Consider the following 24,573-nt stretch of genomic DNA (forward strand, 5'->3'; position numbering starts at 1 on the left):
CAACCCAAGCGCTCTTTGGTGAGGTGGATGATTATGCTACTGTTGATCATCTGTCCATCCTCGTATAAAGCCCTGATGATTTGATTGGTCCGAACAGCTCTGGTTCCAGCATATGTACTACCGACACATCCAGGAAGTTAACTGTCAATAAACTAGTCAATAAAAATAAACTAGACTTCCCATAGACTTCAATACAAAATAGCGGCACAAAACAACGGCCATACACAGCCGGCAGACGTGAAGAACTTAATGCTGCGTTCACACCGAACGCAAATAGAGCGTCAGGAGCGAGTGATTTCCATGTTAAGTCAATGGAAAGGCGCATTGATGGACACGATTCCACCTCATTCGCCCGTCCAGTTCGCGCGAATTGAGCGTCTTGCGCGATACGCGTGAGTAGTGCTTTTTGTGCATTCACGAGTTTGAAGCGAATTCGCGTCTGACGCCCGAGTTGAACATTTTTAACTTTGGCGTCAATTCGCAACACGTTAACCAATCAGGAGCCTGCTCGCTGCGGTCACGTGGTGAAGTGACGTGATGAGAATCCCTGCATAATTTAAAAATACTACTATTGTGTCTACTAAGTAGTTTTAAGACTTTTTCAGGTGAGAATGTAGTTGTTTAAAGCTAATATCTGTGGTTTGTTTATAAAGAGAGCGCCTATTTAAAAAAAATGTATCTTGTGTGTGTGGAGTTGTGAGCTCCAGTGGATCAGCGGCGCTCAGCGCTCATTAACCCCGGCGAGAGCAGCCTTTCCTCGGCCAGTCCTTCTGCCGTCTGCCGCTGCTCTGATGTCCTGTAGTGGCTCATCTTGTGTGGATCTAACGGGCGATCTTTGCTCTCATGAATCATCATTTGATGTCTGCCAAATCGTTTTGACTGAGGGATATTTATTTAGGATATTTAAATGCAGTGAAGATAATGTAGGAGTTGCCTGGACCACATTTGTGTTGGTATTAATGTTAATAATATATATTTTTAATGAAAATGAAAACAGGCAGAGTGGTGTTTTATGACATATTCCTCCTGGAGCGCCTTGAACGTGCATCTATTTCGTTTCAAATGCTCGATTTATATGTGCGTCCAATTCACTGTGGACGCGCGAATGGATTCAAAATGTTGAAGCGACCAATTAGATGCGGTAGACACGATTTTGACGCTATATTCGCGTTTGGTGTGAACGCAGCATTAGAAATCACTCAGATTAAACATGTCAAGTGATTATATGTCCAGCCGTCCTGCCATAGAGCGTGAAAGACACATCCACACACTTCATTTAGTCAATTTAAAAACATGTCCCTTCATTCTCCCAGCGTCAAATTGGTGTAACAAGTGAATGATTTTACTTCATCTTGAATTTACAAACATCTTTAAATGTATATATTCTATCTTTATATTTAGAGTACTGAGTGCACTTTTCTGTCAAGCTATACACTCTAAAAAAAAGGTTCTATATGGCATCAAAAGTGGTTCTTGGCTCGTAATCATAGGGGAACCTTTTTAGTGCTATATAGCACAAATTTTGGTTCTTCAGTGGTTCTTCAGCGGTTCTTCACCAGTTCTTTGACTAAGGTGATATATAACACCTCTGAAGCACCCTATGATTACGGGCCAAGAACCATTTTTGGTGCCATATAGAACCTTTTTTTTTTTAGAGAACTAGCCTGACTTAGCTTCTGATAGCATCATCCTTGAATGCTATCAGAAGTATGGTACCCCTTTTCCACCAAGGCAGTGCTAGAGCTAATTCAGAGCCAGAGCTAGTCCCAGTTCATAGTTGGTTCGACTGAGGAGCCTTCTAAGAACCGGTTTGCTTTTCCACGGGCTGAGAGCCACAACAGAGCCATGTCTTATGTCACTGTATACGTCTCATCTCTCTCCGCAACGCTAGCGAGGCAGCGGCAATGTTGCCAAGTATGTGGTTTTGCCACGGGCTGTTTTTTAATGTCCGCGGGATGAAGCGACCCCAATTATGTGATATTTAGCCCCGGGAATGCAAATTTTAGTGCCAAAAAACACATATTTTACCCCCAAATGTGATTTTTACTGGGGAATCCCCCCATGGAACGCGATTGGGCTTGTTTTGAGTAGTAATTGGGCGGGTTTGTTGTGAAAACCTGGCAACCCTGGGCAGCGAAACACACACACACCCCAGCTGTTAGCTCCATTAGCTGCTATTTCAACAATGGCGGATCTCAAGTTTGTGTTGGTCTTGTTGACTCCGCCCCCAGCGCCTGACGGAATCGGTTCTTACTTCTAGCCCTGTTCTAGCCCAGCAATGTTTTGGTGCTACTTAAGAACCACTTTTCCTGGCTCGGAGCTGGGGCTTTGTGTGTGGAAACACAAAGAACCGATTTGAAACTAGGCTCTGGCTCCGATCTAGCTCTGGCTCTGCTTTGGTGGAAAAGGGGTATGGGTGACTCGATGATTTGCGAGTAAATGTCCGAGTAAGACACCTCTGGACACTGGGTGGGGTTGTTACACCAATTTGACGCTGGGAGAATGAAGGGACATGTTTTTAAATTGACCAAATGAAGTGTGTGGATGTGTCTTTCACACTCTATGGCAGGACGGCTGGTCATATAATCACTTGACATGTTTAATCTGAGTGATTTCTTTAGTTCTTCACGTCTGTGTACGGCCGTTGTTTTGTGCCGCTATTTTGTATTGAAGTCTATGGGAAGTCTAGTTTATTTTCCCCTAAAAAGGGGCGGTAACGAAATTGACACTTAAGTTCCCAGATGTGCCGGTAGTTTGTATAGTTGCTCCACTACAGATCAAGTCCAGACCTCAAATGTTGTGGGCGGGGCTAAGTTCGGCTGGCATCCAGGCTGCGGAAAAACACGGATACAGCAAAAACTCCAGTGTTAAATTAAACGAGTCCACACTAGAGTGTTAAAAGTAACACTGAAGCAGAGTTAAAGCTGTTTAATATGATCTGATGTTGGTCCGCCGCCACAGTATTTCTCACTGCTGTTGGTTTAGAAGATTTTGCCTCTGGCATTTAAAAAAAATAATAATAAAAAGGCAAGTGTGTCAACTAACCAGAAGAAAGTGCTTGAGCAGTCAGATGATGGTCACACTGGTGTGATCGGGGACATAAGGCTTGATTTGACCCCCGACTGAAAACCCAAGGTTTGTAGTGCCCCCGTGTGGTGGAGATACACAGCACAGTCCACAATCAAGTATTAACGTTTATTTCACTAAGTGAATACACATGATATGTAAATACATTATTCATTTGTTTTGAATTACAAAAAATATATTAAATATATATTTCAACCTTCAATTACAAATGCAGAATAAGAACTGTTATGTATTTTACATACATAATATTACACATGATTCAAAAGTTTTGGGTTGGTTAGATTTTAATGTTTTTAAATTAAGTATCTTATGTATCAGTGTCAAATGATCCTTCATATTTTTGTGGAAACTGATAGTTATAGTCACCGTTCCCACACTTTTGGATGGCAGTGTATATTTATTTATCTTATAAAAGAATGAAAAATAGAATCACAGTCTGGAAATGAACCTCTATTTAGATCTAAATGCATTTAAAAATCACTATACATCAGATAATTACAGACTTCATTAAGGCTTGAAGGAGAGTCTAGACTTCACGGTCACATGAAACTTAATGTGTGTAGTGGATTAGACCAGTAATGCTGTTAGACCGACAGGAAGTGACTCATTCGCTATTTAAACTAAACGTAAAACTGGTTCATCTGGTTACGCTGCTACCTGATCCACACATGTGTGTCGCCCAGATTCTGAATAATTATTCCTCAAAGGTTTCAGCAAGTAAAGTGACACTTATCTACCATGATACTGCACAGAATACAGATATGCATTCATAGACTAAATGGAAGATCGCATTTAAAATCCACAGAAAATAATCAGAAGGCTCAGAGTATACAGTAGATTTAAAGCTGAATTGTGTTGTTAATTGTGCAAAATTGTTTCAATAGCATCAAAAAAACGGCATTATTTATGATTGTTTTCAAACAATCCTTCTCCAGTTTGTCATTGGTCGACAGAACAGATAGTGCCGCCACATACTCTATTGATCTTTGTGTTCAAACCAAAGGAAATCAACCAATGAACTGGCTGTCTAAATGGCTACACGACTCAATGATAAGTACACCGAGCATGTTCAATGTGTACAGTGAGAATGCATAAACATAGTTTGTTCATTTCATACTTCAGTGGCATCTCAGGCTTGCTTGTGGAAACCCAGCGCTTCACTGGCTGCTGAGTTTGGTGTGTTTTAGTAGCGGCTTGCATCGTCGTAAGAGCTGACGTCCATGTCGAAGAAGTCCTCGAGTTTCCACTGCAGCGTTTCAAAGGTGGGCCGGTCTGCGGGGAGATCCTTCCAGCATTCACACATGATGTCATACAGGTATTTGGGGCAGTTCAGAGGGCATGGCATCCTGTAGCCTTTGGGCAGCTGCTGTACCACCTGAAAGTTTGTCATGGCTGGAGACAGAGACAGAGAGAAAGTCAACATTTAAACTCTGACACAGTCAAATATGATTGTCGCATGTAACAATGGTTCTCAAAACCATCAGAAGGACACAAAAATGGGTCGCAGGTCAAATATTACATATTGTGCCTTTAATTATGCCTAAGAGTTGTATCTTGGTGCATGTTTTCTTATTTTTTAAAGAGGGGGGCTTCAGATCATTGTATTTGAGAAGAAAAAAACAAAAGGTTTTAGGGGTACACCCCAAATTATTTCAAGGGGTCTTTAAGAGACTCTCAGTTTTCAATATGACATTAAAGATCCCGTTTTTCGTGTTTTTTTGAAGCTTTGATTGTGTTTACAGTGTGCAATATAACATGTGTTCATGTTTCATGTGTAAAAAAACACAGTATTTTTCACACAATTTACTGATCTGTATACCGCTGTTTTCACTGTCCTCAAAACGGCTGATGATTTCCTCGTTCTATGAAGTCCCTCCTTCAGAAACACATAACGAGTTCTGATTGGGCCAGCGGTTCCCGTGTTGTGATTGGACAGCAGCTTAGCACACGTTGCCCGGAGAGGTCACGCCTCTTACCATAACGGGGAGATGAACGCGCTCAAACTGCAGCCCCTGAAGGCCAAACAAAGGTGATTTGACTCCGGGATGAAAATAACAGCGTCTGAACGACATGGCGACAAACACAACCGAAATCAACACTTCCTCTTCTCCACGCGGGAGACCACGCCCCCTTTTTGCGTATTCTTGTGGGCGGAGTTTAGTCGACAAACTGTTCTACTGACGTCATTAAAGCAGGAAGTACAGGGATGTAGAACAAACCGGCCGTTCGCTGCAGGCTTTGAAAGGGAACTTCTGTTAAATAAAATATCTCGCTTGGCATTGAACTTTGAGCTTTATAATTTTACAGGTATTATTTATGCTCTAACAGCAACATTACACACTAACTACAGTTTGAAAAATGGGATCACGAAGAACAGGACCTTTAAAGGGATAGTTCACCCAAAATGAAAATTACCCCCTGATTTACTCCCCCTTAAGTTATCCTAGGTGTGTATGACATCCTTCTTTCAGACGAATACAATCTGAGTCCTGGCTCTTCCCAGCTTTATAATGGCAGTGAATGACTGTTTCTGTTTTGAAGCCCAAAAAAGTGCATCCATCCATCATAAAGTGCACCTATCCATCATAAAAGTGCATCTATCCATCATAAAAGTGCATCTACACATCATAAAAGTGCATCTATCCATCATAAAAGTGCATCTATCCATCATAAAAGTGCATCTATCCATCATAAAAGTGCATCTATCCATCATAAAAGTGCATCTGTCCATCATAAAAGTGCATCTATCCATCATAAAAGTGCATCTATCCATCATAAAAGTGCATCCATCCATCATAAAAGTGCATCTATCATCATAAAAGTGCCTCTATCCATCATAAAAGTGCATCTATCCATCATAAAAGTGCATCTATCCATCATAAAAGTGCATCTACACATCATAAAAGTGCATCTATCCATCATAAAAGTGCATCTACACATCATAAAAGTGCATCTATCCATCATAAAAGTGCATCTATCCATCATAAAAGTGCATCTGTCCATCATAAAAGTGCATCCATCCATCATAAAAGTGCAAAGTGCCTCTATCCATCATAAAAGTGCATCTGTCCATCATAAAAGTGCATCCATCCATCATAAAAGTGCAAAGTGCCTCTATCCATCATAAAAGTGCATCTATCCATCATAAAAGTGCATCTATCCATCATAAAAGTACATCTGCGATGGAGTTTTAAGTTTTTATTAACCAGCCATGTGGAGCAGTTATATGATGGATAGATGCACTTTTATGGGCTTCAAAACAGAAACTGTGATTCACTGCCATTATGAAGCTTGGAAGAGCCACGACATGTATTAAAGGTCCCATGGCATGGCATTTTTCTATTATTTTATAATGTTTCCTGAGCTGTACTTATATTGTTAGTATGACTTTTACATCATAAAATGTCATAATTTAGAAATAAAAGGCATTTTTTCTATACTGCTGTTTGCCCTGTGGCTTGAATGCCCTGCTTCAAGAGGCGTGTCTGCTGTGAGACTTCAGTAAAAACACCCACTGTTGTGATTGGCTGACATCTTTGCATTTTATATGAGCGGAGGGGGCGTGGTTTATCGAGGCACGAGCAGGCACGAGTCTGCCAGGGAGACAGATGGACCTAAGTTCACTTCTCATCAGTTCTCTCAGCATGTCTGAACTGTTTTAGTTACAGCATATACTTTAGGTTATTAGTCTATTTCTAGTCGGAGGGACTGTCACTCATGTCAGAAAGTTTGTAACTTTAGTAAATTATGGATCAGCGCTGACTGGAGACGCGAACCGTTTAGAACGATTCAGTCCGATTTGGTGAACTGATTCGGTTCACTAAAAAGAACTGGTTCAAAAGAAAGATCGTTCGCGAACCGGACATCACTAACGTACCAGAGACTGAGCTCAGCGATCGCTAACAAAGTTATTTATAGTAACTACTGAGTTATGAGAGCGCTGTCAGTCAGCGCGAGTTTATTGTGTTTGTATCTGAGAGTTCTGATTAAACACGAGTCCCAGTCACGCCGAGTCCGTCTCTTCATCATTATTCTACCAACTTTGTAACACATGCAAAGTACCATTACAGCTGTCGAGATGAACGAGTTAAAAGTAAGTGTTGATAATAGCATTATTTTTAAAATAAAATAAAAGCGTCAGTGACGCGCGTTGAGTACACAGCGCAAACAAAGACACAACAGCAGTAATCGAATGTAATCCAGTTTATTGTGGGGCTAGGCTGGCTAGCCCGGATATGCTCACGCTTACCCCCTTCTGCTTAATCTCACGCCGCGTTTGGTGCCTCCGCTGTGGGTCGGGGATGTTGAAGGCCAAGCTTCGGCGTGTGTGAGGTTTATCTCTGCTGATGTTGAGCAGAAACGACTGTATGCACATTTTAGAACCGATAGACGCGACGAGGACGTACAAAAACACTGACTCACAAGATATAAAACACGAAAACACCGTTCTGTCTGGAGAGAGAGAGCTGCGTGTGCACGAATAATAAATAATTAGCTACACATCAGAAATCACTGATCACAGATCAGAAGGAACTGAAAAAAGACTTCTGTTTTCATTTGTACATCCAAACACTGAGAAACTGCCAGCGTTCACTCGTTCACAAGCAATGATGCAATGATCTCTCGACTCTCGAGCGTTTGCATGGGCGTGCCAGATTCTCTGGGCGGAGGAAAGGGAGGAAACCGTTCCTGCTTGGACGTCAAACCAGGAGACTTCAGGATTGGCTAGTCGGGCCTGTCATTTTCTCAAAGGCAGAGAAAGACAGCCAGAACTCGGTTTTACACCGATCAACATTTCTATCCACTTGGGGACAATATTCAGGCTAGGGGAACTCATATTAATGTTGAAAAACCTCATAAAATGAAAATTTCATGCCATGGGACCTTTAATAAAACTCAGATTGTATTCGTCTGAAAGAAGAGTGTCATATACAGCTAGGATGACTTAAGGGGGAGTAAATTATGGGATCATTTTCATTTTTGGGTGAACTATCCCTTTAATGAAGTGTCTATTGAAACACCAGAGCATATAGCCCGTCTTTGTTGGCAGAAGCTATTTACACAAACTCCGCCCAACTGATTGACAAAATGACAAAAGAAAGCTATCTGATAACAGGAACAGAGTAAGGAGGGTGGCATTAGCTTTTGACAAAATTGTATGTGGTGTGATGTGTGTGCAGCTCATATTGCCACGCTCAAAACCATGGCTCACATCCTGGACCTTCACAAACACCTCGTCTGATCAGCAGGCTCAATAGGGTTAGGGGTCGGACAAGTAATGCCCCAATACCACTGCCATATACTAATCTCTCAACATTATCCAAATCAAAGGAGGCAAATAAAGATATCTAACTTTAGAGATGAATCTGTCCCAAAGGAACTGACTCATGTCCGTCAGAGCCCGTTTTTTCTACTAGCTTGAACTATTCCAACAAAACTGCCATTATCAACATCCCCAAAAAGTGCAATAATAGCCGATTTCAGAAAGACGTACTTGGGTAAGGCATCTGTCCGAAAGTCACAATTTCATACAGAAGGATCCCAAAAGACCAGACGTCAGATTTGATGGTGAATTTGTTCTCGTGGATGGCCTCGGGTGCAGTCCATTTGACTGGAAACTTGGTTCCTTCTTTGGCCTCATACACGTTCTCGTCCTCACTGTCCATCTAAAGAGCACATGCAGTGGGGAAATGAAAAGTACAGCTTTTGTGTTCTTTATATAAAATCAGGGCATACACTACAGCAGTGGTTCTCAACTGGTTTGCATCAGAACAGATTTTGGGGATTTGTTTATTGTACAAAAGTAAACATGAATTGGATACACCTAACAGCATGCAAATGTATTAAAATGACAAACTGAAATGGGGAAATAGACAGTTTTGTACATGACAGCAGAAGTTTGGATTAACACTGGGCCAAATATTGACAAAACTGACCAAATGACAACTTTTGATGTCCTTCCTTTTTAAAGTTGCTAAGGTTATTGATATTACTATGCATTAGTTGCTTGTTATTCTTTGCATTTACCCTAAATTTCTCTTTTCCCCGCTGTCCACGACACTATCATGACAAGCATGTGAGACATTTTTGGGTCACGACCCCTTGTTTGACAACCACTGCCCCATAGGCATAGGGTCAAGCCTTTTTATTAAAGGATTAGTTCACTTTTAAATAAACTTTTGCTGATAATTTACTCACCCCCATGTCATCCAAGATGTCCATGTCTTTCTTTCTGCAGTCGAAAAGAAATTAAGGTTTTGGATGAAAACATTCCAGGGGTTTTCTCCATATAATGGACTTCAATGGGCTCCAAACGGTTCAAGGTCCAAATGACAGTTTCAGTGCAGCTTCAAAGGGCTTTATTTAGTATTTGACCTCACTTAGCGGAAGTTATGGCGGAGCTCCGATGATCACGTTCGTCTGATAAGAGGTAAAATAATAGCATAAATACGGCTGGGTTTCTCACAGAAGCTGATGGTTTGGCTAGATAAGACCCTTATTCATCATCTGGTGTCGTTTAAAGCTGCACTGAAACTGTCATTTGGACCTTGAACCGTTTGGAGCCCATTGAAGTCCATTAAATGGAGAAAAATCCTGGAATGTTTTCATCCAAAACCTTAATTTCTTTTCGACTGCGGAAAGAAAGACATGGACATCTTGGATGACATGGGGGTGAGTAAATTATCAGCAAAACTTTATTTAAAAGTGAACTAATCCTTTAAAATTGAGAATATTTCTGACCTGAAAAACTCGTGCCAGGCCAAAGTCGGCGACCTTGCACACATTGTTATCTCCCACCAGAACGTTCCGCGCTGCAAGATCTCTGTGAATGTAGTTCTGCAACTCTAAATACGCCATCCCAGCAGCCACTTGTGACCCCAACTCTATCTGATCAGACATCTTCAGAGAAGCACCTCTGTCTTCTGTAGGAGAGAAAGAGAGAGAATATGCACATTTTGCAAAGTTGCTTATACAAATCATTTTTTTATTTTAAAATGTTCTTCTTCAGGTTTATACATACATTTGGAAACAATATGTTGTATTTAAAATGTCACACTAACTATTTGTATAAATGTTTTTTCATATATAAAAATATACAGATGGATTTTAGGTAGGGGGTCCCTCATAAAAGGTTCATCATATTCGGGGGTCCTTGGCATCATAAAGTTTGAAAACCCCTGCTCTAATTAGGGTTGGGCATCGAGAACCGGTTCCAACTTGGAACCGTTTAAAAAATAACGATGCCATTGGAATCGTTTAGAAATTTTGTTTTCGATTCCGATCATCGGTTCCAAACGCGCAAGTTTTCGGAAGTGCTTGCCGCGCCCGTTTGTTCTGTTGCAGCCATGGAGCACGGTAAGTGGCGCTCAAAAGTGTGGCTTTATTTCACAAAAAAAAAAACCTGGGTCGGCACAGTGCAACACATGACAAACTTATTTCTTGCACGGGAGGATGCACTACAAATATGTGGTGTAGCTATAAATTAACGAGTGTAGCGTGTTTGAAATGCTGCGCAGGTCTGTCCCTCGGGCAACCCTGCGCTAACCAACGTTATTAACGGGATAGTTCACCCTGAAATGAAAATAAAGCCTTCTTTTACTTACCCTGATGTTGTCCCAGTGCCCTATGTCCTATGACATTTAAAATACTGTTCCTGCACGCGCTCCTTCCTATTATGGCAGTGAATGGCGATCAGCTAAAACATTACAAAAAGTAAACAAATGTATCACGCAACGATACAGGGAGACGCGCGCCATATGGAAAGTGTTCAGGGGGCACACTATAGGTTTTGCGAGAAAGAAACCGTATTATTCAGTCAAAACACTGAGCTCGGCCGTTATTCTGAGCGCGCTCCTCTGTGTAAGTTACACTATGAGCTGTCAGCAGCCGCCGGCGCTCATGCCTACTATAATAACTCGCACTGTTGTCATTGCACCCACGATAAGCACACACACACACACGCGCGCGCGCGCGCGCACCATTTTGAGAAATCAAGCTCAATAGAAAAAAACGCGATTCTCGTCTTTTCTATAACGTATATGATAAGAAATAATACTAATAATATAACCTCCTTAAGTGAATATTGTGTACCGGTTGTCATGACAATATTGCACGAGGCTACTGCGGCTTGGAGTGCGCACACACTGGAACACGCGCATTTGAACAACAGCTGGGTGAGTAAAAGATGGCTTTTTTTTTCATTTCAGGGTGAACTAACATTATCCCACCTCATCATAATCAGGTAAGTGATTGTAGTGTAAACCCCTTGACCAAATTGCGAATTGTGGTGAACAACAACGTTACTGAAATTATTTTTCCCCCTCGTAGATAAATGTAGCTATACGCAAATTGCCCACGCTAGTAGCAGTCCTAATGACTGCTGTTAATGCTATTGTTAAACCGGGACTCGGTGTGGAACTCCATTCACCTTTGCAGCAAAGCAAGTGAAAATGCCAGCGGAGAAAGTCCCAAAACTAAAACTCATTATTGAATCAAAATACAATTTTCCTCTGTGAAATGAGCCTGTGACATGTTGTGACTCCACCCCTCAAAGAATCGGAATCGAGAATCGAAAAGAACCGTAATCGAAACTAAGAATCGGAATCGGAATCAGAATCGTTCAAATCAAAACGATGCCCAACCCTAGCTCTAATGCATTACAAATTCAATATTTGACTGCTCAAAAAACATGACATGAAAAGTAGAACATGAGGTGTATGTCATCTTTCAAAGATGAATCTCAGCAGCTGCTAATCCATCTATAAACAGTTATAAATCTTCACAAAATCTTCATATTCGTGCTAAAATTAGTTTGACCAAACTATTTCATAATCTAGCTGGTCATTGTTTTAACAAATGTTCTCATTTGTTACACTTCTGACTTGGTTAGATCATAAATTTGAATATGAATACAGTGGGTCCAAGATGGCGAGCTAATGTAACACTGATCTCCATCATGGTGACTCCATCAGAACAACTACAGCACTAAACAATATCATTTCTTACAGTGGCGGTTAAAGATCATGTTTTTTTACCTTTGATGCATGTAAACCTGTTGTCAGAGCCTTTAAAATAGCATAATAGGGGCAGTTTAAAACAAATGTTAATTTAGCAGATTCTGCAAGGTGTGTGTAAATAAGATCACAACTGTGCGACTAACTGCATTCATTATTGACATCTAAAATATGGCAATAAGGAAGCATCATAGCCTGTGTGAACTCTGTCCCTCCCTCTCTATCTATCTCTGTCTGTAAATGAGCCCTTCTGCCATCAAAGCAGTGCTTTATGGGTAATTAAGCCATTCATGGGTTGGTTTCTCAGAAAAGTGTAAACACTGTAGCTCAGTTGTGCTATCAAAACATTTGTTCTGTTTGAGCACCCGGCCAACCCAACACGCGATATTAACTCCAATTGTGTTGTTCGAGATTTGGAAGACTGACCAATGGAAAACAACCTTCAATGGCTTATTATTTTATAATCTGACAGCAACAACACGTGACCCTGGATCACAAAACCAGTCATAAGTCATACAACAATACATTGTATGGGTCCAAAATATTGCGTAATCACGAAACACGAGTCTAAAGAACAACTTACAATTCAACATCAGTTATTGTGTAGATCACAATAATTATGAAACTTATTGACTACAGCCTTTGTCTGCTCCTGTTGTGCCAGTATTTTGTATTTCATATTGCTCTTTTGTGTATAATTGAATCTTTTTTTTATTTGATTGAAAAAGCTTGTTTTGGATGTGTACTGTACAAGAGTATGGTATACAGTTACCTCAGATAAAGTATTTGAATGTAAATGAACAGACTTGAGTTTGAGACTTGTGGCCCGTGCGAGTGTGTCTTACTCTGCAGATGTTCTAGAAGGCTCCCGTGGCTCATGAGCTCTGTGATGATGTAGATGGGCTCTTCCAAAGTGCAGACAGCATACAGCTGGATTAGTTTGGGATGACGGAGTTTCTTCATCATCTGAGCTTCTTGCAGGAAGTCTTTTGGATCCATAGTTCCTATAGCACATACAGAAGAAGTCTATCATCAGGGCCTAAAACTAACTTTGTGCCACACCTGCCAATGGCGGATGACTTCAGAAAATGTACCGGCCATAAATATTATTTTTACTGGCCATGACCCCAACATTTTAGTTACCAGTGAAAATTCACAATTCTCACTTCCGATTTCGAAACCACAGCTAAAACTTTAAAATGTAAAACATTTAAAGTAAACAGTCAGTAGTAAATTAAAAAACAAATAACAGCAGCACAAATGAATATGACAAAGATATAAATTGAATAAACAGTAGTTTTTAGGTGCAGAAATGTAATAAAGTAAGCACATGTAAAATTTCACTGTATAAATGAAATGTTCCTTATTAATTAATCCTTATTAAAGTTACAAAAGTTGTAGTGATTTTTTTCTTTGTCTTTTGTTGTTTGATTAACATTAAAAACACAGACAGCAGCAGGAATATTAGGCGCCTGTCACTTTAAGAGTGAACGCACGGATCTAATACACTGCAGGGCTCCAGACTGAGACTAAACGGTGGCATTTTGCGACTTTTTTTCTTGCTGGTGCGACTGAATTTGGTTAGAGGCAATAATAGACAGCACAAATTCATACACGGGCCAATAACATCAATACTGCCAGATCTAGTGGAAGCGTTCGGCACAGAATTCTCTGTTATAATCCACAGATATCAAATCAAGCAGCGCTGATGTGGAGACCAGGAGAAACATTGGAAAACATTCAGGGGTTTCAGTCCACAAATCATAAACATTCACCGTAGATTTAATGTAGTAACACCCCATGGTATTGTGGAAGAAATAGTCAAATTTATTTTTATTTATTTTCCTTTTTTTTTTTACATTATTCATCTCAGGGTTCGTACAACCTTTTGAGAGTGAAATTCAAGCACTTGTCTCACACTTTTCCCAGCACTTCAAAGCTCTAAATATTATCCAATTTTAATATTATTTTTAGTTTGATGATTTGTAAAACTAAAAGTTTAAAAGTGTAGGCCACTTTAGGGCAAAAAAGCACTTTCATTAAAAAAAAGACATGAAATTACAACTATAACCAGTAGGTGGTGGCATAGGAGCACTTATTTGACTTATTAGCCATTTTCACTCCTTAAAGGATTAGTTCACTTTTAAATAAAATTTTGCTGATAATTTCCTCACCCCCATGTCATCCAAGATGTCCATGTCTTTCTTTCTGCAGTCAAAAAGAAATTAAGGTTTTTGATGAGAACATTCCAGGGTTTTTCTCCATATAATGGACTTCAATGGGCTCCAAATGGTTCAAGGTCCAAATGACAGTTTCAGTGCAGCTTTAAATGGCTTTAAACGACAGCAGATGATGAATAAGGCTCTTATCTAGACAAACCATCAGCTTCTGCGAGAAACCCAGCAGTATTTATGCTATTATTTTACCTCTTATCAGACGAACGTGATCGCCTCTGAGCTCCGCCATAACTTCCGCTAAGTGAGGTCAAAATACGATCGTGGTCATAGATGTATACGTAGATGCCTCATTAGCGCCTGCACGGATCAGTAGAATGAGGCATCTACGATCGATATATCTATGACCACACTCGTATTTTGACCTCACTTACCGGAAGAGATGATCACGCTCGTCTGATAAGAGGTAAAATAATAGCATAAATACTGCTGGGTTTCTCTCAGAAACTGATGGTTTGGCTAGATAAGACCCTTATTCATCATCTGGTGTCGTTTAAAGCCCTTTGAAGCGGCACTGAAACTGTCATTTGGACCTTGAACCGTTTGGAGCCCATTGAAGTCCATTATATGGAGGAAACCCCTGGAATGTTTTCATCCAAAACCTTAATTTCTTTTTGACTGCCGAAAGAAAGACATGAACATCTTGGATGACATGGGGGTGAGTGAATTATCAGCAAAAGTTTATTTAAAAGTGAACTAATCCTTTAATATATAGAAAAAAGTAGGAGGTCACAAAATCTAATGAAAAACTAAAAAAATTCTTCAAATTGTGACTGGATTACACAGATAACAAGTAAAGAGCTCCTTTTAGTTCAGTATGATAACTATAGAAGAACAATAGTACATTTAATAGGAGTGGAATATTAAAACTTTCCGCACATTATTGGTTTTTGCACATTATTGTTAATGAAAGTAAATTTTTTTCTGCATATCAATTCAAGCTCAGCGCCTCACTGTTAAATTTCCAATAAACAAACATGTACTATTATTAGTAACTGCACTTATTAACAAAACAATAGTAATTTTATGATTAAATTAACTTTATGATACATTTTCCTCCCGCTGGTGCCACTGCTCTCAAATGTGAGTCTTGAGCCCAGCACTGATACTGACACACACATGCGTTTACTTTCTCAACTGTTTACGTTTACTTAAAACATAACCAACACTGACCGGGTTCCACAGACAGGGTTTAGATTAAGCCAGGATTAGGCCTTAGTTAAATTAGGACATTTAATTAGCTTTTATAAACATGGCTTAGAAAAAAACATTACTGGTGTACATCTTGAGACGATACAATGGCACTGACATATTTAAGATCTGCTTTAACATGCATTTTAGTCTGGGACTAGATTAAGCCTCGTCTGTGAAACCGGGGGTATTTTTAACTTCATTTTGTGTGAATTTGTCCGCTCAAGAAGACGTGAATGAGAGCTCAGTTTAGTATCTGCGCGCTGTCTGAGATGCAGCTTTCTGCGTGCGCACACTAAACTTTCCGAGTTACAAAATGAGCTCCTTTTTTGAGTCTTCTTGAATATTGTCAAGGCTTAAACTTCACCTTCATGCATTGTTAGTGTCTCCCGCCCTTTACATACACTCGCCAATGCCGATTTTTACTTGGCGAGTGTTCATTTCAGGCCTGTCTATCATGCATAAATCTGTGTGTATCCATCTTGTCTCTTTTTGTGTGTGTACCTGCTTTGAGTGTTTTGACAGCAACAGATGTTGTGTCATTCCATACGCCTTCGTGGACCTCCCCAAACTGCCCCGCTCCCAACTTCCTCAGGAGTTTTACAGAGGAACGAGGGATCTCCCAATGATCCACGGTGTTATACGACAGACCATGAGTCTCTGGAGCCACTGTCTAGTACACACAAACAAAAGCAAGGACGTGTATTGGATTGAATATTCATTTGAAGATTGAATTGACAACTCTCTGGCATGCTATTCTAATTGGTCAGTTATCTCAAATTAATATTTCATTTTATTTGTGTATGTTTTAACCCTCAGAGACCTAAGGGTATTTTTACAATTAATTTTCCGCCTGGTGTTATTTACTAAAAAAGCTTGTAAAACATCAACCCTGTTGTGCACAGACAATTGACACACCTCTTTTTTTTCAAGACAAGTTGCACTGTCAGTATATTTGTGTTGCATTGATGTCACCTGAATGTAAAATAAGTTATGGGACCATAAAGACAAATGAAAACATAAAACGGAAATTGAATCACTCAAATATTTATTGAAAACACACAAATAAATAAAAGCTAAGCATATTTCCTCTGGAAAACAGTTTGTTCAAGTCTTTGGAGTCCTGGAACTCAGGAATAAACATGATAACTTATACAGAACCAAAACTATTTACATTTTTCCAAAAAAAGTCCAGGCGCTTTTGGCCTCTTTGGATTTTGGATATTTACTGGTGCCAAGCCTCAAAACAGTTCCTATCAGGAACTTCTCCACAAACTTTCTTCTCAAACTTTTTCCTCAAACGTTCTCCACAAAACTGCAGCGCGTCTCTCTCTCTCTCTCTCTCCTCAACACTAGCCGTGCGTCTCTCTCTCTCCACAATAACAGAGCTGTGGTTCGCGTAATGACGCACACCAACGTGGATGACGGATCAGCCTGTCATTGGTCAAACCCTCATCCAAAATGGCAGCTAGCATCGCGCTAGCGGCAAAAATGACGGAAAATTTATAAATTATGGACATCAAGTGGATATATCTTGGATGTAAGCGTTTTGATTTATTGCTGAACAACTCCAAAAAGATGCACATGTTCCAGGCTGGATAGAAAACCTTCTGTAAAGGCTACAAAGACACCAAAGACACCCCCGTGATGGCTAGCTCGTTAGCTTTCTGCTGGAAAAAAACGGTAAGAAAATCGATAAAAGTTTCATGAAATAATATAGATATTTATCGGAGGTGCCGTATGACGTCGTGGGCGATGCCGTCGGGCTCTGAGGGTTAAGTGAGAGAAAGAACGGTCTTTTAATTAAAGGCACAATATGTAATTTTCGCCACTAGAGGTCACTTATTCAAATCAAAGCCGTAGCTTGATTATGAGGAATCATGGGAGTTGTCTTCACCTGGAAAAGAATCCGACGGGACTCGGGCAGAAATCATATTTATGAGCTTATGTATTACAGATTTATGAGTGTTACTGTAGTATGAAGCAGGAGGGTAACGCGGGTATGATGTCATTGATAGGCGACGCACGGTCCGTGTATCCTGGTCAAAATCACTTATTTCTCTGGATTTAAACATTCATGGAAACATTTGAGATAATTTACCCAAGTCAACAAAATATATAACACTGTTCTAGTGTTTTTTGGATATTTTAATACTAAAATCTTACATATTGTGCCTTTAATACTCACTGATTATTTGTGCAAAATATACCGTACTTTTTTCTTTGACAGAACAAATGATCAATGTAGTTGTAAATGTTACACACTTTTTTGCAGGGTTCTGCCAAGCGAACACAGAGTCCATCGTCATATGTGGAGTAGTGCTCCACTAGTTCTCTCAGAGTGGGGAAATTACGAGTCCTTGACACAAAGTAGCCGCCATTATCCAACTTTCTGATCTTATAATGCTTCACTTTTCCTTTGTCCAGCACTGCAAACAGACAGAGAGCACATCAGTCAGTACACAAGTCATGATGAAAGAGTGGCTAATAAGAAAACATCAAGTGCTTTTTCAATGGAAAGATACTTTTAAAAGCAATGCGCTACAATATTGCATTACTCCCTAAAAATATTGTATTATATTTTATTGTGTTGCATTACGTTTGCATGACTTTTTCTCACCTGGGCTGGGCTGGGCTTGTTTTTTTAATAACACATGAACAAATGCTCTATTTTGGCAAATGTTAAGCATTTCCGACCATGATAAAATGAACAGGCCTCTGGCTGAAGGAAATCACGCCTGAACAATAGAGGGCGCGGCTCAAACAATGAAAGTTTAGCACTCTTATTTCAGCAAAACAAACTAAACAAAAGAACACGTTTAACTGAAGTCATTTTTGCTTATTGGTATGGATGAACTGAATCATCAGCACTGGTTAATAAAGTTAATAAAGAGAGATTAAATACATAAAGTATATTTGTGTTATTTAACATTTAATTAGTGTAGGTTCACTACTAATAATACATTTCTGATATATTTACGGTAGGAAATTTACAATATAGCTTCATGGAACATGATCTTAATATCCTCATGATTTATGGCATAAAAGAAAAATGGATAATTTTGACCATATAATGTATTGTTGGCTATTGCCACAGATACACCTGTGAGACACACGACTGGGTTTGTGGTCCAGGGTCACAATATCTGCCCTATTGTTTTTTTTCCTATGCTGATGTTATTGCCTTATGAAATAAATGTTATTTACAACTGTAGTGATATAGTGCAAGTAGTGTTGTAGTACTCAAGACTGGTCTTAAGACCATTTTTGACGGTCTTGGTCTTGTCTTGGACTCAACCCCTCAAAGTCTTGGTCTTGGTCTCAACCCCTCAAAGTCTAGGTCTTGGTCTCAACCCCTCAAAGTCTTGGTCTTGGTCTCAACCCCTCAAAGTCTTGGTCTTGTCTTGGTCTCAACCCCTCAAAGTCTTGGTCTCAACCCCACAAAGACTTGGTCTTGTCTTGGTCTCAACCCCTCAAAGTCTTGGTCTCAACCCCACAAAGTCTTGGTCTTGGTCTCAACCCCTCAAAGTCTAGGTCTTGGTCTCAACCCCTCAAAGTCTAGGTCTTGGTCTCAACCCCTCAAAGTCTTGGTCTTGGTCTCAACCCCTCAAAGTCTTGGTCTTGTCTTGGTCTCAACCCCTCAAAGTCTTGGTCTCAACCCCACAAAGACTTGGTCTTGTCTTGGTCTCAACCCCACAAAGACTTGGTCTTGTTTTGGTCTCAATCCCTCAAAGTCTTGGTCTTGTTTTGGTCTCAATCCCTCAAAGTCTTGGTCTTGTCTTGATCTCAACCCCACAAAGACTTGGTTTTGTCTTGGTCTCAACCCCTCAAAGACTTGGTCTTGTCTTGGTCTCAACCCCTCAAAGACTTGGTCTTGTCTTGGTCTCAACCCCACAAAGACTTGGTCTTGTCTTGGTCTCAACCCCACAAAGACTTGGTCTTGTTTTGGTCTCAACCCCTCAAAGTCTTGGTCTTGGTCTCAACCCCTCAAAGTCTTGGTCTTGTCTTGGTCTCAACCCCTCAAAGTCTTGGTCTTGTCTTGGTCTCAACCCCTCAAAGACTTGGTCTTGTTTTGGTCTCAACCCCTCAAAGTCTTGGTCTTGTCTTGGTCTCAACCCCTCAAAGTCTTGGTCTTGGTCTCAACCCCTCAAAGTCTTGGTCTTGTCTTGGTCTCAACCCCTCAAAGTCTTGGTCTTGTTTTGGTCTCAACCCCTCAAAGTCTTGGTCTTGGTCTCAACCCCTCAAAGTCTTGATCTTGTCTTGGTCTCAACCCCTCAAAGTCTTGGTCTCAACCCCACAAAGACTTGGTCTTGTCTTGGTCTCAACCCCACAAAGACTTGGTCTTGTTTTGGTCTCAATCCCTCAAAGTCTTGGTCTTGTCTTGATCTCAACCCCTCAAAGTCTTGGTCTTGTTTTGGTCTCAACCCCTCAAAGTCTTGGTCTTGTCTTGGTCTCAACCCCTCAAAAAAGTCTTGGTCTTGTCTTGGTCTCAACCCCTCAAAGTCTTGGTCTTGTCTTGGTCTCAACCCCTCAAAGTCTTGGTCTCAACCCCACAAAGACTTGGTCTTGTCTTGGTCTCAACCCCACAAAGTCTTGGTTTTGTCTTGGTCTCAACCCCTCAAAGTCTTGGTCTTGTCTTGGTCTTAACCCCTCAAAGTCTTGGTCTTGTTTTGGTCTCAACCCCTCAAAGTCTTGGTCTTGTCTTGGTCTCAACCCCTCAAAGTCTTGGTCTTGTTTTGGTCTCAACCCCTCAAAGTCTTGGTTTTGTCTTGGTCTCAACCCCTCAAAGTCTTGGTCTTGTCTTGGTCTCAACCCCTCAAAGTCTTGGTCTTGTTTTGGTCTCAACCCCTCAAAGTCTTGGTCTTGTCTTGGTCTCAACCCCTCAAAGTCTTGGTCTTGTCTTGGTCTCAACCCCTCAAAGTCTTGGTCTTGTCTTGATCTCAACCCCTCAAAAAAGTCTTGGTCTTGTCTTGGTCTCAACCCCTCAAAGTCTTGGTCTTGTCTTGGTCTCAACCCCTCAAAGTCTTGGTCTTGTCTTGGTCTCAACCCCTCAAAGTCTTGGTCTTGTCTTGATCTCAACCCCTCAAAAAAGTCTTGGTCTTGTCTTGGTCTCAACCCCTCGAAGTCTTGGTCTTGTCTTGGTCTCAACCCCTCAAAGTCTTGGTCTCAACCCCACAAAGACTTGGTCTTGTCTTGGTCTCAACCCCACAAAGTCTTGGTTTTGTCTTGGTCTCAACCCCTCAAAGTCTTGGTCTTGTCTTGGTCTCAACCCCTCAAAGTCTTGGTCTCAACCCCTCAAAGTCTTGGTCTTGTTTTGGTCTCAATCCCTCAAAGTCTTGGTCTTGTCTTGGTCTCAACCCCTCAAAGTCTTGGTCTTGTCTTGGTCTCAACCCCTCAAAGTCTTGGTCTTGTCTTGGTCTCAACCCCTCAAAGTCTTGGTCTTGTCTTGGTCTCAACCCCACAAAGTCTTGGTCTTGTCTTGGTCTCAACCCCTCAAAGTCTTGGTCTCAACCCCACAAAGACTTGGTCTTGTCTTGGTCTCAACCCCACAAAGTCTTGGTTTTGTCTTGGTCTCAACCCCTCAAAGTCTTGGTCTTGTCTTGGTCTTAACCCCTCAAAGTCTTGGTCTTGTTTTGGTCTCAACCCCTCAAAGTCTTGGTCTTGTCTTGGTCTCAACCCCTCAAAGTCTTGGTCTTGTTTTGGTCTCAACCCCTCAAAGTCTTGGTTTTGTCTTGGTCTCAACCCCTCAAAGTCTTGGTCTTGTCTTGGTCTCAACCCCTCAAAGTCTTGGTCTTGTTTTGGTCTCAACCCCTCAAAGTCTTGGTCTTGTCTTGGTCTCAACCCCTCAAAGTCTTGGTCTTGTCTTGGTCTCAACCCCTCAAAGTCTTGGTCTTGTCTTGATCTCAACCCCTCAAAAAAGTCTTGGTCTTGTCTTGGTCTCAACCCCTCAAAGTCTTGGTCTTGTCTTGGTCTCAACCCCTCAAAGTCTTGGTCTTGTCTTGGTCTCAACCCCTCAAAGTCTTGGTCTTGTCTTGGTCTCAACCCCACAAAGTCTTGGTTTTGTCTTGGTCTCAACCCCTCAAAGTCTTGGTCTTGTCTTGGTCTTAACCCCTCAAAGTCTTGGTCTTGTTTTGGTCTCAACCCCTCAAAGTCTTGGTCTTGTCTTGGTCTCAACCCCTCAAAGTCTTGGTCTTGTTTTGGTCTCAACCCCTCAAAGTCTTGGTTTTGTCTTGGTCTCAACCCCTCAAAGTCTTGGTCTTGTCTTGGTCTCAACCCCTCAAAGTCTTGGTCTTGTTTTGGTCTCAACCCCTCAAAGTCTTGGTCTTGTCTTGGTCTCAACCCCTCAAAGTCTTGGTCTTGTCTTGGTCTCAACCCCTCAAAGTCTTGGTCTTGTCTTGATCTCAACCCCTCAAAAAAGTCTTGGTCTTGTCTTGGTCTCAACCCCTCAAAGTCTTGGTCTTGTCTTGGTCTCAACCCCTCAAAGTCTTGGTCTTGTCTTGGTCTCAACCCCTCAAAGTCTTGGTCTTGTCTTGATCTCAACCCCTCAAAAAAGTCTTGGTCTTGTCTTGGTCTCAACCCCTCGAAGTCTTGGTCTTGTCTTGGTCTCAACCCCTCAAAGTCTTGGTCTCAACCCCACAAAGACTTGGTCTTGTCTTGGTCTCAACCCCACAAAGTCTTGGTTTTGTCTTGGTCTCAACCCCTCAAAGTCTTGGTCTTGTCTTGGTCTCAACCCCTCAAAGTCTTGGTCTCAACCCCTCAAAGTCTTGGTCTTGTTTTGGTCTCAATCCCTCAAAGTCTTGGTCTTGTCTTGGTCTCAACCCCTCAAAGTCTTGGTCTTGTCTTGGTCTCAACCCCTCAAAGTCTTGGTCTTGTCTTGGTCTCAACCCCTCAAAGTCTTGGTCTTGTCTTGGTCTCAACCCCACAAAGTCTTGGTCTTGTCTTGGTCTCAACCCCTCAAAGTCTTGGTCTCAACCCCACAAAGACTTGGTCTTGTCTTGGTCTCAACCCCACAAAGTCTTGGTTTTGTCTTGGTCTCAACCCCTCAAAGTCTTGGTCTTGTCTTGGTCTTAACCCCTCAAAGTCTTGGTCTTGTTTTGGTCTCAACCCCTCAAAGTCTTGGTCTTGTCTTGGTCTCAACCCCTCAAAGTCTTGGTCTTGTTTTGGTCTCAACCCCTCAAAGTCTTGGTTTTGTCTTGGTCTCAACCCCTCAAAGTCTTGGTCTTGTCTTGGTCTCAACCCCTCAAAGTCTTGGTCTTGTTTTGGTCTCAACCCCTCAAAGTCTTGGTCTTGTCTTGGTCTCAACCCCTCAAAGTCTTGGTCTTGTCTTGGTCTCAACCCCTCAAAGTCTTGGTCTTGTCTTGATCTCAACCCCTCAAAAAAGTCTTGGTCTTGTCTTGGTCTCAACCCCTCAAAGTCTTGGTCTTGTCTTGGTCTCAACCCCTCAAAGTCTTGGTCTTGTCTTGGTCTCAACCCCTCAAAGTCTTGGTCTTGTCTTGGTCTCAACCCCTCAAAGTCTTGGTCTTGTCTTGATCTCAACCCCTCAAAAAAGTCTTGGTCTTGTCTTGGTCTCAACCCCTCGAAGTCTTGGTCTTGTCTTGGTCTCAACCCCTCAAAGTCTTGGTCTCAACCCCACAAAGACTTGGTCTTGTCTTGGTCTCAACCCCACAAAGTCTTGGTTTTGTCTTGGTCTCAACCCCTCAAAGTCTTGGTCTTGTCTTGGTCTCAACCCCTCAAAGTCTTGGTCTCAACCCCTCAAAGTCTTGGTCTTGTTTTGGTCTCAATCCCTCAAAGTCTTGGTCTTGTCTTGGTCTCAACCCCTCAAAGTCTTGGTCTTGTCTTGGTCTCAACCCCTCAAAGTCTTGGTCTTGTCTTGGTCTCAACCCCACAAAGTCTTGGTCTTGTCTTGGTCTCAACCCCACAAAGTCTTGGTCTCAACCCCTCAAAGTCTTGGTCTTGTCTTGGTCTCAACCCCACAAAGTCTTGGTCTTGTCTTGGTCTCAACCCCACAAAGTCTTGGTCTTGTCTTGGTCTCAACCCCTCAAAGTCTTGGTCTTGTCTTGATCTCAACCCCTCAAAGTCTTGGTCTTGTCTTTGTCTAAACCCCACAAAGTCTTGGTCTTGACTCGGTCTCAACACACATTGGTCTTGGTCTCGCATTAGGAGGTCTTGACTACAACACTAAGTGCAAGAATATGGATGTAGAATTGCAACAATTAATATTTTTGTGCAAAATATAAAAAACGTACAGTTAAGCTCATCATTTGTAGCAATGTCGTTTTAGAAAATAATAATAATAATTATCTTTACAAACAAATCCCTTGCTTAGGCACATACAATGCAAGTGAGTTCAAATGTTGAAGGCCATGGGGTCAGCCATCAAACACTGAACCGGACTAGATCCAAAAAGCGATAGAATGAACACAACATGAACTCGGTTCACCACCTTAAAAAGAGTCTGAGTTTGGTTCTTTTAAAGAGGACTCACGTGTGAAGTGTGAAAACACCCTAGAATTTCCATTAGAATGTGGTTTGGTACAATTACAAAGCATGACAGATATCTCTCAGCATGACTAACTGTGTTCAGGACAGGAGAACTGGTGCAGCGGCTTTATACTGACTAATCCTGATTTTGCTGCATCACAATAGACGCAGAAACTGTTATATCTAAGATAAAGAATGGTAAATTTGAAGGCTCTGATGGTATGCCAATTTATATATTTAAGCTATTTAAAGACAAACTGGTTGGTCCTTTGAGAAGGAAATGTACGTCATTAAGTTGGTTAAAAAAAAGCTGATCTGGTTTTCCTAAAAATGAAGATTAAAAATCATAATAGTCCCATACTCTCATAAAATACAATAACTCTAAAGGTGATGATGCACAAGGCAATGAGGTGAGACATGATCCATGACCGATCTAAAGTATCCAGATAGAAATGTGTTGCCCTTCTCAATGGGAAAGTGCCCATGCGACATTGCTCAAAAAGTTGCCTCGTGTATCATCACCTTAATAGAGTATTTAAGCTTCATCCACTTTGTACCTATCATTA

The 24,573-nt window shown here is 41.2% G+C and overlaps 2 protein-coding genes across 2 annotated transcripts in view; one reads left to right on the forward strand and one right to left on the reverse strand.

Annotated features, from left to right (window-relative positions):
• Positions 1-3,182: 3,182 nt before the first annotated feature.
• The window catches only part of frk (fyn-related Src family tyrosine kinase), a 36,635-nt gene continuing 15,244 nt past the window's right edge, over positions 3,183-24,573 (reverse strand). Inside the window, exons 3-8 of the mRNA XM_079830812.1 lie at positions 17,792-17,955; positions 16,031-16,199; positions 12,947-13,105; positions 9,829-10,010; positions 8,582-8,753; positions 3,183-4,479 (exon numbers count right to left, since the gene is read on the reverse strand). Of these exons, the coding sequence (XP_079686938.1) occupies positions 4,271-4,479; positions 8,582-8,753; positions 9,829-10,010; positions 12,947-13,105; positions 16,031-16,199; positions 17,792-17,955 (1,055 nt within the window). The 3' untranslated portion in view covers positions 3,183-4,270. The remainder of the gene's footprint in view (positions 4,480-8,581; positions 8,754-9,828; positions 10,011-12,946; positions 13,106-16,030; positions 16,200-17,791; positions 17,956-24,573) is intronic.
• Positions 17,999-24,147, forward strand: LOC307135620 (uncharacterized protein; the record flags this gene model as incomplete). Its single annotated transcript, XM_079832193.1, has 4 exons — positions 17,999-18,028; positions 21,180-23,044; positions 23,197-23,289; positions 24,111-24,147. The coding sequence occupies 4 exons, from the start codon at positions 17,999-18,001 to the stop codon at positions 24,145-24,147; spliced, it is 2,025 nt and encodes a 674-aa protein (XP_079688319.1).

Source organism: Gobio gobio (genome assembly GCF_949357685.1).
Source record: "Gobio gobio genome assembly, chromosome: 12".
NCBI lineage: Eukaryota > Metazoa > Chordata > Actinopteri > Cypriniformes > Gobionidae > Gobio > Gobio gobio.